Below are 14921 nucleotides of genomic sequence, written 5' to 3' on the forward strand. Positions count from 1 at the left end.
TTTGGAAAGAGGAAATATTTGGCATTTGGGCGGTAGGTGGTGAAGACATTGGACTGATAAAGAAGTACAGCCTATGGAGAGAACAAAGGCTGGAAGTGGGCTGACCTTGGAAGGAGGAACTTCTTTATGGGATGGTGGGAAATGAAAGTCATGGAAGATGGCTCCCATTGACTCCTCCCTCTTCCTTATGAATGTACAGATGTACTCTAAAGCATGCCATTCTCTTTATTTCTCTAAAGTAAGAAGGGATACAGCTTCGCTTACTGCTTTTTCATTATTGTATAAACCAATGTGACAGCTTGGGTTCTTAGAAAAATGTTATAAAGTCACCAATTTTGAAGCATTTGCACAAATGCACCATTCACTTCCCACCTCCTAGCCAAATTTCTGTGCTAATGTGTCTACCAGTTTCAGATACATTTTTTAAATGGTAAATAGGCCCAGCTCTGGCAAATTCTTACCAAATGAGGATAAAGAATTTTCAGGATGGAAAAATAAAACAAATTAAAAAGTTCTATAAAAAAATAAGGACTGTTCCTATAGAAATAAAATATTAATTTCTCAATATAGGCATAACCAGAACTCATTCCTTTGGGGGAAAAACTTTGGAGGAAAAGGTCATTTAATCTTTGGTTTTTATACAACTTCATGTAAACAGAAAATACATAGGCTACACATTAATTAGGATCATAAAAAACACACACATTTTCAGGCAATGGAAAAGACTGTCTAATTTGCAAATGCAAATTTATGCCTGATTTGTGAACTCAGAGTTTATCACATATTTGCCTTAATTTCCTACTCCTGAATGATAAATTCTGACATGCAATTACTATTTTTAGTGAGGAAATCTCACTGCTACTAAGTAAACCACAACTCTGAATTCAATTTGGTCACCTAGCTTAAAGAAATAAACTAATTGGTATAACTTTCTCTTCTTCCTCCAATCACTCCCCCTTTCCAACTTCTCCCCCCCCCCCCACCTCTCCCTTCATTTCTCAAGCAATGAATGAGTGTCAGCTCTACATTAGGTGCTCATTTGTGCTAGACCCAAATAAGATCCAATTCTTGCCTTTGAAGGGTTTCAGTGTGGGGGTTGGGTATACTATGTAAATAGAAAACCTATGATACAAACTGGTAAGTTCTATACTGGAGATTTGAAAGGAGACGAGAAGAATGACTTTACCCTGATCAATAATTTTAAATTAGCATGTAGATATTATTTTGGGAATACTTTCCTCTTGTACCTTTGCTAAATAACAACTTTTTATACAACTTTTCAATCTCAATGAATTACAAACTTGCTTGGAAATAGATGTCAGAGTTGAAGTTTGCATGCAGTGGTATGGATAAGAATTTCCTAAAAGATACAGCCATCATGTCTTACCTTATGATAACATCTAAAATATGCAGCACGTTCATCGGAAAATTTTTCCAGTCTTTTTGGACCTTTGCTTGAAGCTTTCTTGAACACTAACCAGCATCGCTGATAAATCTGGAAGGAAATACAAAGACTGAGCTCGGCATCTTCACTGACTCAGTTATTACTGACATTTGCATCTAAATGTTTTCTTTTACATGTCTGAATTATTTAAAAATATTCATGAGCCATAAATTTATTGCTGTTGCTTCAGGAAAATAAAATTTTAAAAACCAAAATTGTTTCCACCATCCCATAAACAAGTTCCTCCTTCCAAGGTCAGCCCACTTCCAGCTTTTGTTCTCTCCTTAGCAAAGCCTGGCTGTACTTCTTTATCAGTCCACCAACATGATGTTGTTCAGATAATTACCGAAATGCAAAGACAGTATTTGAGGGCAAATTTCTTTAAATAATAATACTTCCAGGCATGCTTTTTAAAAGGCCAGACCTAAAAATCCAAAATCAGTACAAATATACAGGCATTAATGGCACATGATCTCATTTCAAATGAAAATCTTGAGTTTGATATATATGAAAGAGCTCTTCATCAGCCCTTGAAAAGGACAGCCCTTGGGTGCTAAATGGCATTCCTCATAACTGATGGTCAAGAGTTGGACCAGACACTAGACTAGCTAATAGTCAGACACTAGACTAGCTAATAATTGGCTCATTAACACCAACCAGATTCTCTCTCAGGAAATTCAACCACGAGATTGGATGATTATTGCCAGACAGGAAGGCATTCTGAGTTGAGCGTTCAAAGCGAGAAGGGGATGAACTGAGGTTCGTAGACACGTAGCATCATGTACAGCGGTGGAGCACTGGAAACTTGGAGAAAGAAAAGATAATTTCTACCCTAAGCAGAGAGGGCACCTTAGCTCTTTATCACATTTCAGTTCCTGGTTTCCAGATCCTGTCCTTTCTTCGTTTTTTCATTTTTGGAATTCATCTATATCTTTAAGAGCCTACCACCATAATGTCACCATAACCTTTAATTGAACTAGCTTGAATGCGGGTCTGATGCTAACAACCGAAATCACCCTGATTGGAATAACTAATAAAATCTCAGTCAGTGCATTAAAATATTACTAATAGAAGAGAAAATGCAAAGATACAATAACTACATTGAAAAACATTTTCTCCAAAGGCAAAATAAAATGAGTTCCTTGTTTAACATAAAAATTAATAAGGGTTTAAATTTATGATAATATTAATGGATGGCAAATATTTGAGTGACACTCTCTTACCTCACTGGTGACCTTTCTAAAGGCCACTTGAGAATATGAAGAACCATATTAAAAAAAAATAGGAATCTATCTTAAAGGAAAAGCCCCAAAATTCAGACACTCATGAGAGGAATTCCAGATTCAAGTGCAGATGGGTGGTCCTGCTCAGTCATAATAATCCTTGATCTTTAAATATCCTTTGAAGCAGTATGATCTGAGGTTTTTTATATTCAACCCATAAACAAGTCATATATTATAAAGTTTAAGACCCTGTAAAAGGAGTAAAACAAAGTCCATATAAAAACTTCTGATCAATCAAATTGTACTTCATTTAAAGTAATTCTTACATCTCTTAGTAACTGGCAGTTAGTTGAAGAATTCAGGTTTGCTATTACTTGCCTACAGAGTTTACTATACTCTTGGTTACTGTTCTGTCTCTGTAATTGGTGCGTATATTAACTGCCTAGTTTGGAGTGCTGAGAATAGAGTGTTTATCCCTCCAATTGTGAAGTTTAGCTCTGAATATAGATGGTAAGATAAGTGTCTGATCCCATTGAAGGCATAATAAGATTCTGGCAGTGTTATTTATAACAATGAAAATTAGAAACCACTATATCAACAAAAAGAATGGCAATATAAACTGTAGTACGTCTATAATATATAATGTAAAATACGTTATTCATCTATAGGATGGCGTAGGTAGTCATTAGATAAACATAAAAATATGATACATACAAATATAGTAAATATGTAATACATAGCATAATACATCTCCAATACATAATATATGTCATCCATCTATAAGATCACATAGGTACTCATTACATATGAAAATATAATATAGATAGTATGCACAATGTATATAATAAATTATAGCTTACTATAATATATGCCATCTATCTATAGGATAATGTAGTTAAGATAGGTTTTTGAAGGAATTTCTAATGCTATGGGAAAGTGCTCATAATATGTTATGTGGAGGTAGAAAGGAGAATAGAAAACCACTAAATGGCATGATCTCTACTATATTAAAACCACATGGAAGAAAAGAAGGAAAATATACCAAAACGTTAACAATGTTTATTCTGGGTCTTGGGAACAAGGTTTTTTGGTTTTGTTTTATTAGAAGTTAATACTATAAATGAAATGAAAGAAAATTCTGTCATTTCTGAAATACCCAGAGGTACTAGTATAATTAAAATCAACTCTATTGCCTTTCATCTTGCACAGTTATTGAATCTGCCAAGGGATTCATGGGGACAAAGGTACAAAAGCAATCCCGTAAAGGAAAGACAGCCTGTGCTGTTTTGAAAGGATGTATGTCCCCTAAAAAAGCCTTGTTTTAATCTAAATCCCATTTCGTAGAGGCAGAATAATCCCTATTCAATACCATATGCTTGAATCTGTAATTAGATCCTCTCCTTGGAGATGTAACCCAATCAAGAGTGGTTGTTTAGCTGAATTGGGAGAAATGTGTTTCTACCCATTTGGGTGGGTCTTGATTAGTTTCTGGAGTCCTATAAAAGACGGAACATTTTGGAGAATGAGAGAGATTCAGAGAGAGCAGAGAATGCTGCTGCTCCACGAAGCAGAGAGTCCGCAAGCCAGCCACCTTTAGAGATGAAGAAGGAAAGCACTTCCCGGGGAGCTTTATGAAACCGAAAGCCAGGAGAAAAAGCTAGCAGATGAAGCCGTGTTCGCCATGTGCCCTTCCAGCTGAGAGAGAAACTCTGACTGTGTTCACCATGTGCCTTCTCACTTGAGAGAGAGACCCGGAACTTCATTGCCCTTCTTGAATCAAGGTATCTTCCCCTGGATGGATGCCTTTGATTGGACATTTTTATAGACTTGTTTTAATTGGGACATTTTCTCGGCCTTAGAACTGTAAACTAGCAACTTACTAAATTCCCCTTTGTAAAAGCCATTCGGTTTCTGGTATATTGCATTCCCATAGCTAGCAAACTAGAACACAGCCTTTCCACAAAATGGTGCTGGAGCAATTGGACTTCCATAAGCCAAAAAAGAGCCTCAACTTCAACTGCGTACCTCATAAAAAATTAAGTAAAAAATGGACTTAAATGTAGAACATGAAACTGTAAAACTTTCAGGGAAGAAAAGGAGAAAATCTTCATGATCATGCCACACAGAGAATTCTTAGAGTTGACAATAAGGGCATGACCCTAAAAGGAAAAATGGATATATTAGACATCATCAAAATTTAAAACTTTTGCTCTGCAAAAGACCTTGTTAAGGGGATGAAAAGACAAGCTTGGACTTGGAGAAAATATTTGCAAACCACATATCTGACAAAAGATTAGTATCAGAATATAAAGAGAACTCTCAAGATTCAACATATAAAAAGGTAAACAATCCAATTAGAAATTGGGTTAAAGGCATGAACAGACACTTCACCAAAGAGAATATACAGATGGCAAATGAGCACATGAAAAGATAGTCAACATCATTAGAGAAAACCAAGTTTAACCCACAATGAGATATCACCACAAACCTATCAGATTGGCTAAAATAAATAACACCACCACCAAATCCTGGTGGGAATGCATTGAGACCAAATCACTTATACAGTGCAGGTGGGAATGTAAAATGATTCAGGCATTTTGCAACAAAATTTTACAGTTTCTTAAAAGATTAAACATCCACTGTGACCAGCAGTTGCACTCTTAGGAATTTATCCCAGAAAAAATGAAAATTTACGTTCATGTGAAAAGCTATACACAAATGTTCATAGCAGTTTTGCTGGTAATAGCCCAAAGCTGGAAACAACCCAGATGTCCTTCAATGGGTGAATAATTATGCTGTGATCCTTCCACACCATGGAATACTACTCAGCGAGAAAAATAAGAAGGAACTATTGATATACCTAACAACCTGGATGGATTTTTAGAAAATTATGGGGAGTGAAAAAAAGCCAAACATAAAAGGTTACATACCACATGATTCCACTGATAGAACATTTTCTCTTTTTTCCCTTTCAGAGAAGCCTACTCTTGCATGCCTATTTAAAACTGATATTTCATTTCTAGAACTACTATCATTCTCTGTAGCTATCCCTGGTATTAAAAAAAAAGAGAGCATATCATCTGACCCTCCCACATTCTTATTTAGTTTGTATATCATCTGTCTCCCCAACTAGAGTGCAAGTCCAGGAGGTCAGAGATTTTTGTTTTGTGCCTAGAACACAAAATTATTATGTCTGGCATAAATAAAATAGAAGATAAAATAAATATTTGCTGAATGAATAAATGCATGTGGTATAATGTGGAGAAAAATTCTTCACTAGACAAATTTCTCCTCTAAATGAATTTGTCAGAAGTAGGCTGCAGGCACCCCTTTTACTCTTCCATTTTACACAGTCAGCCTTTGGCCTGCTCTACCTATGCAGGATCACAGGTCATTCAACATAGGTCAGATACATGGCCTATGGTACATGACATGTGTTAACACGTGTAAACTTCATGCCAACCCTGAAAGGCAGGCACTACTCTCTCCACCCTTCATATGTGAGCTAGTTGAAGCGAGGGAGCCAAGTGCCTTCTTCAAGGTCATGCATCTAGCAGAGGTGGAGAAGAAACTGAAACCCAGGCAGGCTGGCTACAGAGCTCTTCCTTTCAGCCATGAGATCACACTGCTTCTGTAAAGTGTTTTAAGATTATCCTACTTGTGGTATATTTTTGTTACTTTTCTCCAATAGTCATCCTCCTCTTTTTCACAAATAGTACAATTTTATCCACGCACATGGCCACCTGGCTAAAGACTCCATTTCTGAGCCTCCCTGGCTTCAAGGGGTGACCAATGGCCAAAGTGGTTCAACCCACTCCCAGTTGATCTTTCAAAGCCTTGGAGGGCAGGCCCATTGTCCACTTCCCCATTCCAGGAGGCTGTGAAAACTGGAGCAGTCCCCAGGACCCAGGGACGGAAGCCATGATTGTGCATGACAAATGTGCCCCAGGTCTGGACCTGGCACCTCTGAATCATTACACGTACAGGGAATAAACTCCTATCATGTTCGATTTGGGGGGGAGGGGATGCTCAACATGTGTCTCAATAGTCTATTTATACAATTGTCTTGAAAAGACAAAATTATAGAAATGCAAAACAGATTAAAGGTTGTCAGGGGTTAGGCACCTGGAGGAAAGAGCAGGAGGGAAGTGGATATGGCTATGAAGCTCTCTATGGCTAGGGAGCGTGGCTGAGCTGTTCTGCAACTTTACAATCCCGACGGCAGTGTTCTGGTTACCATGTTGGGCTATGGTTTTGGAAGATGTTATCACCAGGGAAACCGGGTAAAGGACACAGAGATCTTTCTGTCACATTTCTTCCAACTGAATGTGAATCTATAATTATCTCATCATAAAATCTTTAATTAAGTGTATTTTAAATGAAAAGATGTAGAGATATTTAATCAAGATTTTATGAGTTACAGCCTAATCTGTCATCTACATTCTTCTCCAGTCCTGTAGGGTTTTTTTTTCGGGTTTTTTCTTTTTCTTTTTGCCATCAGGCCACAGTCTAATTAACCACTAGACTTAAAAGTAACTTTAAGAAGACAAGAGCCATTGGAAAGAGTTCAAGCATAAAATCCTCTTCAGGGTGGAGATTCAGCCGTGAAAATTAACATTCTCAGTGCTATAGAAGCAACCAGAAGCCCAACCAGCATCTCGCTAGGTCTGAAGAACAGATGAAGTGATTGGCTCCCTTAAATTTTACCACCACCAGAGAACTGTAATTATGGGGGAAATGGCTGGCACTCCACTCATTTAAATAAAGGGTGCTGGAAATTGGGTTTCTCACTGTCATTCTATTATTGGCAACCCCTTGCTTTTGTACTTGCTCCTGAGAATGTGTTCAGAAATTGAACATGCTGAAGTTTTACAAGAAATTTGCCAACTCTGGGCAAAGTTATTTCCAGTGAGTTAGATATTTTACATTTCTTAATTATTTCTCAGCATACAGACCCAATCTTCACTGACAGACATTTTACAAAAATGTGTTCATTTTCTTTACAAGTGAACTGGTATTTGCCTGACTGACATCAGAAGGCTGTTGAATGCAAGCTAAAGATTCCTCAAGGTCAACATACCTAACGAGTTCCATCTTCGGCCCATGTGTATTAAGTTTAAGGGACTTCTGTTCATCATTTTCTTGTTTCCCTCTTTTTTTATCAACTAGTAAGGGCAAAAGTACAATAATGTAATATTCAAATAACTGTAAAAATACTGTCATCTTAATACACATGCAATATTGCTTATGACTATTAGCTGGAATAGATGTTGTTCTTATCTATTAGTTCATCAGGACATATTAGCTCATTAGGAGATGAGGAAAACCCAGATATGATTTATGAAAAGGCAGTTTATGATGTCAAGCTATAACGTACAAGACACATGGCATAAAAGCAGGCTGTATAAAAAGTTGACAGCGCTCTTTGCAATCTAGGCCATTCCTTTTATCTGACCATCAGTGATTCTCAGGGTGAGGTCCAGCATCACCCGAGATACTTGTTAAATACGCAGATTCACAGGGATTAGCCAAGATCTACTGAATCAGAACCTCTTGGGGTGGAGGCAGACAGAATTGCTCTTTAACACCTCCCCTGAGTATTTTATTTGCATTCAGCAAATCAATGCCATAAATATTCATAAAGCACTTTCAGACAACACAGAACCTCCCACTTGAGACTGCCAACAAAGAGACCTCTAACAAGTCGTCCTCAGTGCAGGCCTCTGAGGTTGGATGGCATCCAACAAGGGGCACTCATGGTCTTTAAAAGAGAGCAACATGAAATGCCTTCTTGATATTGAGAGACACACTGAAGGTGGGAAGTTAAATCTGTCAACTCAGAATAAACTCTCAATTCAATTGCCAGCACCTCTCTCTCTTAAGAACACCAAAAAGCATTGAGTGTCCAGAGGACTAAAAACTTATCCTAAATATGTCAACATTGTTTAGAGGAAAATGAAGTAGGAGGGCTCACTGAACCCAGTAATATCTTGAGACTTGTGAGATTAACACTGACATTGCTTCGAAGAATTACAACTCAAGGATAGTCCCATTCATTTGATAGTTTAAAGATTTCTTCTTAAAAGTAATTCATTTAATTATCTCCATATGTTCTATTTAGCATCTGTAGTATTATTTAATTAACAATTTCTTTAAATTGATTTTTTTTTTTTACATGGGCAGGCACCAGGAATTGAACCTGGGTCTCCGGCATGGCAAGCAAGAACTCTGCCACTGCGCCACCATGGACCGCCCTAAATTGCTTTTTTAACATAAATATTTTGTATTTGAAAGAGAAATTTTTATCTCAGCCATAATAGGGAAGACAATCTCATTGGCCATAAATCTAGATTAACCTGAAGGCAAATACACTGCTAGAGAATTTGGTAACAGAACAATTTTCATTGCTGCCCTATATTCTAAATTGCTGTCAATATAGGAAGTGAATGTCCCACTTCCTAAAGGTCCGTTTCTCAACCTCAGGACACTTCCGGCTGGATTATCGCTTGCTGTGGGGGTGGTTCAGCTGCATCCATCATCCCTACTCACTAGATGCCAGTAGTAGTTCCCCTCCCCCAGCTGTGACAACCAAAAGGGTCACCAGATATTGACAAATGTGGAAGGGACAAAACCAGGACTACTGCTATAGAAGGCCTGCTGACCTGAGATTGCACAGCTGAAGTATATGAAGCCTTGTTATATCTTCAAAGTCCCAGTTTTGGACAATTCAACCATAAACGCCCCTGCCAAAGCAAAAACAAGTAAACAGATCACATAGTTCTGACCACCTGGACGGATATATACCAGATTTAGTAGTTACTTGAAAATGTCCTTCAGTGTGTATTTTACTGTTGCGGGTTATATTATAACTCATTTTCAGCCTTATACTGCCACCAACCATATATGATTTTTTTCTCTTTTCCATTAGTTTTTCTCTGTAAAAAAAATATGATAGCCTCAATGATTGCTTAGATTTGGTTCCAAATCCTTGTCACTTTTATTGGCTTCTTTTCTGGCAATAAAATGTTTACTAGTAGTTTCCTAATTAGTAGTCCATCACAATATTTCAAACAAGAGTCACAAATTACACTGTTGGAGAATTCATGGACAGTTATGAAGATAATAGAAAGCAAACTTGGGCCACAAAGTTCCTGTTGAAAGGGGATTATAGAGCATGCCACAGTGGCTCAACAGGCAGAGTTCTCGCCTGCCATGCCGGAGACCTGGGTTCGATTCTCAGTGCCTGCCCAGGCAAAAAGAAACAAACAAAAAAAGGGAATTAAATGCTGCCTCCACGCAAACACTGGAGAAAAGGAAAGTAGGAATTGAATGTAACCAGTTAGGTCTTTATGGTCTGTCTTAGGGGTCAGCAAACTTTCTCCATGAAAGGCCAAAAAGTAAGTATTTTAGGTTTCAAGAGCCATGTGATCTCTTCACAACTGATCAATTCTGTCTTCATAGTGGGAAAACAACCTTAGACAACATGTGAATGGATGGGTATGACTGGTCTAATAAAACTTTATTTACAAAACCAAGCAGCAGGCGGGATTTGTTCCATGGGCCATAGTTTGCCAACCTCTGGTGTATGTTATAGTTTCTCCACTGTTTTAAATTCAGGTCACCTTTTGATGAGCATAAAAATGTGGTTTAAGGGCAGGCCACGGTGGCTCAGCAGGTAAGAGTGCTTTCCTGCCATGCCCAAGGACCCGGGTTCGATTCCCGGTGCCTGCCCATGTTAAAAAAAAAAAAAAAAAGTGTGGTTTACCTGCCCTCCTAGGGAAAAGAGAGGAGTGAAGAACTCTCTATATTCTACATCTCACAATAAACCAAGATTTTCCTTCAATAAAAGAATATTAAAATGTTGGCCCAGTGTTTTTATCATTTCCCTCTACCAAATTTCTGATCTCCCATCCATGGATGGGGGAATCAATTCTCTATCTATAAGCTGCCCTAAAGAGAACCTTCTCATGCAGAGACATTAAGTGTTACCATCTCTAGTCTTGGATTTAGTTAGATTCTTTTTTTTTTTTTTTTTTTGGCATGTGCAGGCTCCGGGAATTGAACCTGGGTCTCTGGCGTGACAGATGAGTATTCTGCAACTAAGCCACCATTGCACTGTCCAGCATTAGTTAGATTTTATAGTTAGCTTTCTCTATTGAGTCAAGATGCACTTTGGAGAAATGGTAGATTTTGACTGATTCCATTTTGCCAGCCTTCCCTTTTGACAATCACATGCACTTTTATTCTTCTAGTGCAGTCTCTTCCATCTCTAAAAATGTTTTTAGCCATATAACCCTGAATTAGCATTGCTCCTCACATCCTACCTTATTTTCACCAACTTACCAAAGCAAATCAAATATTCTTCTCCTCTAGAATATTAACACCAAAACCAAGCACTGACAACTCATTCTCTGCACACAGCAGAATAGCAGAAGGGGCAATCATTTTAGGTGCATTAACTCAATTAACCTTCCCAGCAATCCATGAATCAGGTGATATTATTATTCCCATTTTACTGCTGAGGACATAGAGACTTAATGAAACTAAGCATGGCCCTCAAGGTCACGAACCTAGTAAAAATGAGCCAAGATTCCAACTTGGGTTTGTAGACTCTGGGGAACATCCTCATAATCATTACCCCAGGAATTTTCTGAAAGTTAGACTCCTAGAAATGCTACAGACCTTATGGGCATGCATAAGTAGTTTATTTTCATGCTCATAATCTAAAAAAGAGGCATTTAGTTGTCACTATATACTCTTTTATATGTATGACTACTTTATAGCCAGTCTACTTCAGTGCAGCATTTGCATTTTTGTTTATAGGTTCACTGGCGCCAAAAGTTGGCCTACAGTGACAGTTTTTAATGGAGCATTTAAAACTGAAGTCTTAAGACACTAATCCAGGACCCCAGGGTATTTCAGTAGTTTGCAAGAAGTGATTACTTTTAAAAGAATTCCATACTGTCTCTCCTTAAGTGGCAAGTATTCAGCACCCCATCCCTGATGTTCAGAAGTTCAGAAAACCAAACGGGGTAAGTATTTCTAAATACACTGTAAGTATCTCATGCAACTTCTCAGTTTTTCTTTGTCTTTTCTGCCTCTAAGTCTCTTGCTCTTGCTCTTCCTCAGTCACCACAGCAGTAAAAAAAATTTCTGGCTACTGATTCCCTGTTGGTGTGTGAGGTCCCCTCCTTGGAGCTGAAGGGTCACTTATCCAGGAGTGCCCAGTATTTCCCTTTGGCTGAAGCTGCATGGCTAGAGTAATCAGCTCCTCTCCCAGGATCTCTGGCTCCTCCATCCCTTGGAGACAGAAGAAATGCCCATGCAGGGCCTCCCAACAGCCACAATGTGGCTCGAAGATGCAGTCTGGAATAGGAAACTTTAACCAAGGAAAAACAGGAGATAGGAGTGCATCTAGCAGATACATTCCCTCTCCATTCTATCTGCCACTGTTTAAAAATTTCTTCTTCTATAATTTAAGAACATTGTCCTGGATGATTTCTGAGACTATGTAGGTTATATCTTTCCAATCCTGTGAATGACTTTAATTATGGAATTTCAGAAGCTGGTAGAAAAAGAGTACAAAAGAAGTTCATTAGAACATAATCTGTAGGCTGCTACCAACTACACTTACCGAAATAATGAGTTGGTTCACAATCACGTATTTTACAAAGGAAAAATCTCTTTAATGAGTAAACATGATTTTATGCCTATCTTTTTTATAGACCTTTCATTTGTACAGAAAGAAATGCTAATTTCGAGAAGGTTGCACAGTGGGTAACAAAGTACATTTTAAATTCACTACAAAGTAAAATATCAGCAGAGACTGAGTAATTAATCAAAAAATAAAATATGTATAAAGGTAATTAAAAATACTTAAACATCCAGAGGCAATAAATTAGCTCTGTCAGTACTCTGCTGATGGTAAACATTTCTAGAAGAAGAAATTCACATGCCCTTTGACCTGGAAATAAACTTATAGGAATTTCCCTTGAGGAAATAACTAAGGAAATATGCAAACATATGGGGATAGGTTCTTCAGAGTAAAAACTGGAAACACTTTAAATTTTCCAGGACTGGCCTAGTAAATGATGGTATATCTGTGAACCAGAATGTGCCATCATTTCAAAATGATGTTGTAAAATAATATTAATAGCATGGAAGAAATGTTCTTAGTAAATTATTAAGTAAAAAATGTAGGTTATTCTCAGTTTTTAATCTGTTTCTCCTCCAGTATGCACCCTCATTTAGTAAATAGTGAATGCAAAAAAAAAAGTGCAAGCTGTATTTGATCCCTTCTCCTTCTCTCTCACACACACATGTACATGCCCTCAATCCATCAACTGTAGGGAAATATCTCTGCTTCCATGGAAAACTATGTGTTCAGGAGCACAAACCCATCCAGGATTTCTCTGTTTCTGATTCTGTGGGAGCTATTCTACAACTCTGTGAATTGTAAAAACTGATACCAATGCAAAATAGGTCTTGTCCAAAGACATGCAAATTCTGTCCTGTGCAGTAGAGGTTCAATTGACTTTCCTTCCCCACTGTTGATGAAGCTAATTTTGCCTCCTTTTGCACATTCATTTCATTATTCCTGATATTAAATGTGTCTGTTCTTTGCAGTCTACTTTGAACTAGCTATAACATCTGCCTGGTTCCCTCATTAAATCAATGAGTTAAATAAAACCCTTAACACATGTTTATTCTATATTTGTATGAGGGTGAATTAATCAACAAGTTCTGTACATTTTGCCCTCTAACTAAATCCAGAATATCCTTATTTCTCCGAAGAGAACTTCCAGGCTAATCTAGGTAATTATCATCTATCTGAATTTCAAAGGACTTGTCTGCTTTCATTCTTGCTTCTCCTCAATCTATTTCCCACATATCATCTGGTTGATTTTTCAACACTAATCTGACCACATCAATCCTCTACTTACAGCACCTCTGTGGCTGCCATTAGGCTAAAGACCAGTGCCTTACCCAGACATCCCAGAGCCTGCAAGAACTAGCCCCTCATTAGCTACTTAGCTTTATTTTGCTGCTTTCTTCATTGATAACTTCTTTACTTATAAATAGGCATCCTGTAGTAATATACATTTTTAGTAATAATAAAACAAGTAATATGGCACTTTGAAAAAGTCCTCATGGAAACAATGTCTGCCATGAACCATTCCAATCATTCTTGCCACGTACAGGAAACCCTTCTCTGTCAGTACAAATCTGGCCAGTCTCCAGAGCCAGCACTGACAGGGCCAATGATACATCCTTGGCCTTCTCTCTCCCCAAATCCTTCTGTTCTCCAGATCTTCAAAGTAGGGGAAAGAGGGTGAGGAACAGAGAACAGCTGAAAGAAATCATAAGCACTTATATTTGTTTATTTTGCTTCCATTTCCTACTATCCTTGCAGAAAAAAAAAAAACTGTTTCTATAGAGACGGTAGGGAATTTTAAGTACTGAATGAGCATTTCATTCAACCAAAAATTTGACAGCTATTGTTGTTCAGTAATTCATTCAACAAATACTTATTGGATGTGTCCCATGTACCAGGCACTGTTGAGACTCTGAGAATGACAGCTATAAAACAAATGGACAAAATCCTCTACCTTCATTGGACTTACAGACAATAAATGAGCTACGTGAGTAGGAGTGTGTATGTACATTCTCTAGTACAGTTCTAGTACAGGATGAAAGAAAATAAACCAAGGAAAGTAGGTAGGAATTGTTAGGAGTAAGTACTACAAGTTTAAATAGGGAATTAGGGCAGGTCTCACAGAGAAGGTGACATCTGAACAAAGACCTGAAAGAAACGAATGAGTAGATAAAGATGATATATGAGGGGGAGAGGGCTCTGGGAAGAAGGAACAACAAATGGAAGTCCATGTGGTCTCCACTGACACTGTGGGACAGAAGAACCTCTTGCCTGTACCCTAACTGGTCTTCACTGATCCCATCTTGCAGGGTGTACTTTGTCACAGTTTCCCAAGAAAGTGGCTCCCTGGTTGGCTATTGCTGGCATGGGTGAGGGTGGGGATCACAGATTTTTCTGCGGCATTGGTTAGTATAGACTAACTACTTTTTCTTTAAGTTTTCTGTCCTGGTAGGCTGCCCTTTTTCCGGTATTTTGGTTAACGATAGCCGGCTTTTGTTGGGACTTTTTTTGTCTGTGCTCATTGGCATTTCTGGGTTGTTGGTTTCTTCAGTCCCACATCTGGAACATAAGAAGTGCAAAGAAAACCCAGGGAATTCAT

At 38.0% G+C, this 14921-nt stretch overlaps 1 protein-coding gene across 2 annotated transcripts in view; it reads right to left on the bottom strand.

Moving 5' to 3' along the window:
* Positions 1–14921, bottom strand: part of DOK5 (docking protein 5) — a 180407-nt gene that overhangs the window by 91439 nt on the left and 74047 nt on the right. For both annotated transcript variants that reach the window (XM_077113553.1, XM_077113545.1), the window contains exon 2: positions 1388–1495. In XM_077113553.1, coding sequence (XP_076969668.1) covers positions 1388–1495 — 108 coding nt within the window. The remainder of the gene's footprint in view (positions 1–1387; positions 1496–14921) is intronic.

This window comes from Tamandua tetradactyla, chromosome 1 (assembly GCF_023851605.1).
Source record: "Tamandua tetradactyla isolate mTamTet1 chromosome 1, mTamTet1.pri, whole genome shotgun sequence".
NCBI lineage: Eukaryota > Metazoa > Chordata > Mammalia > Pilosa > Myrmecophagidae > Tamandua > Tamandua tetradactyla.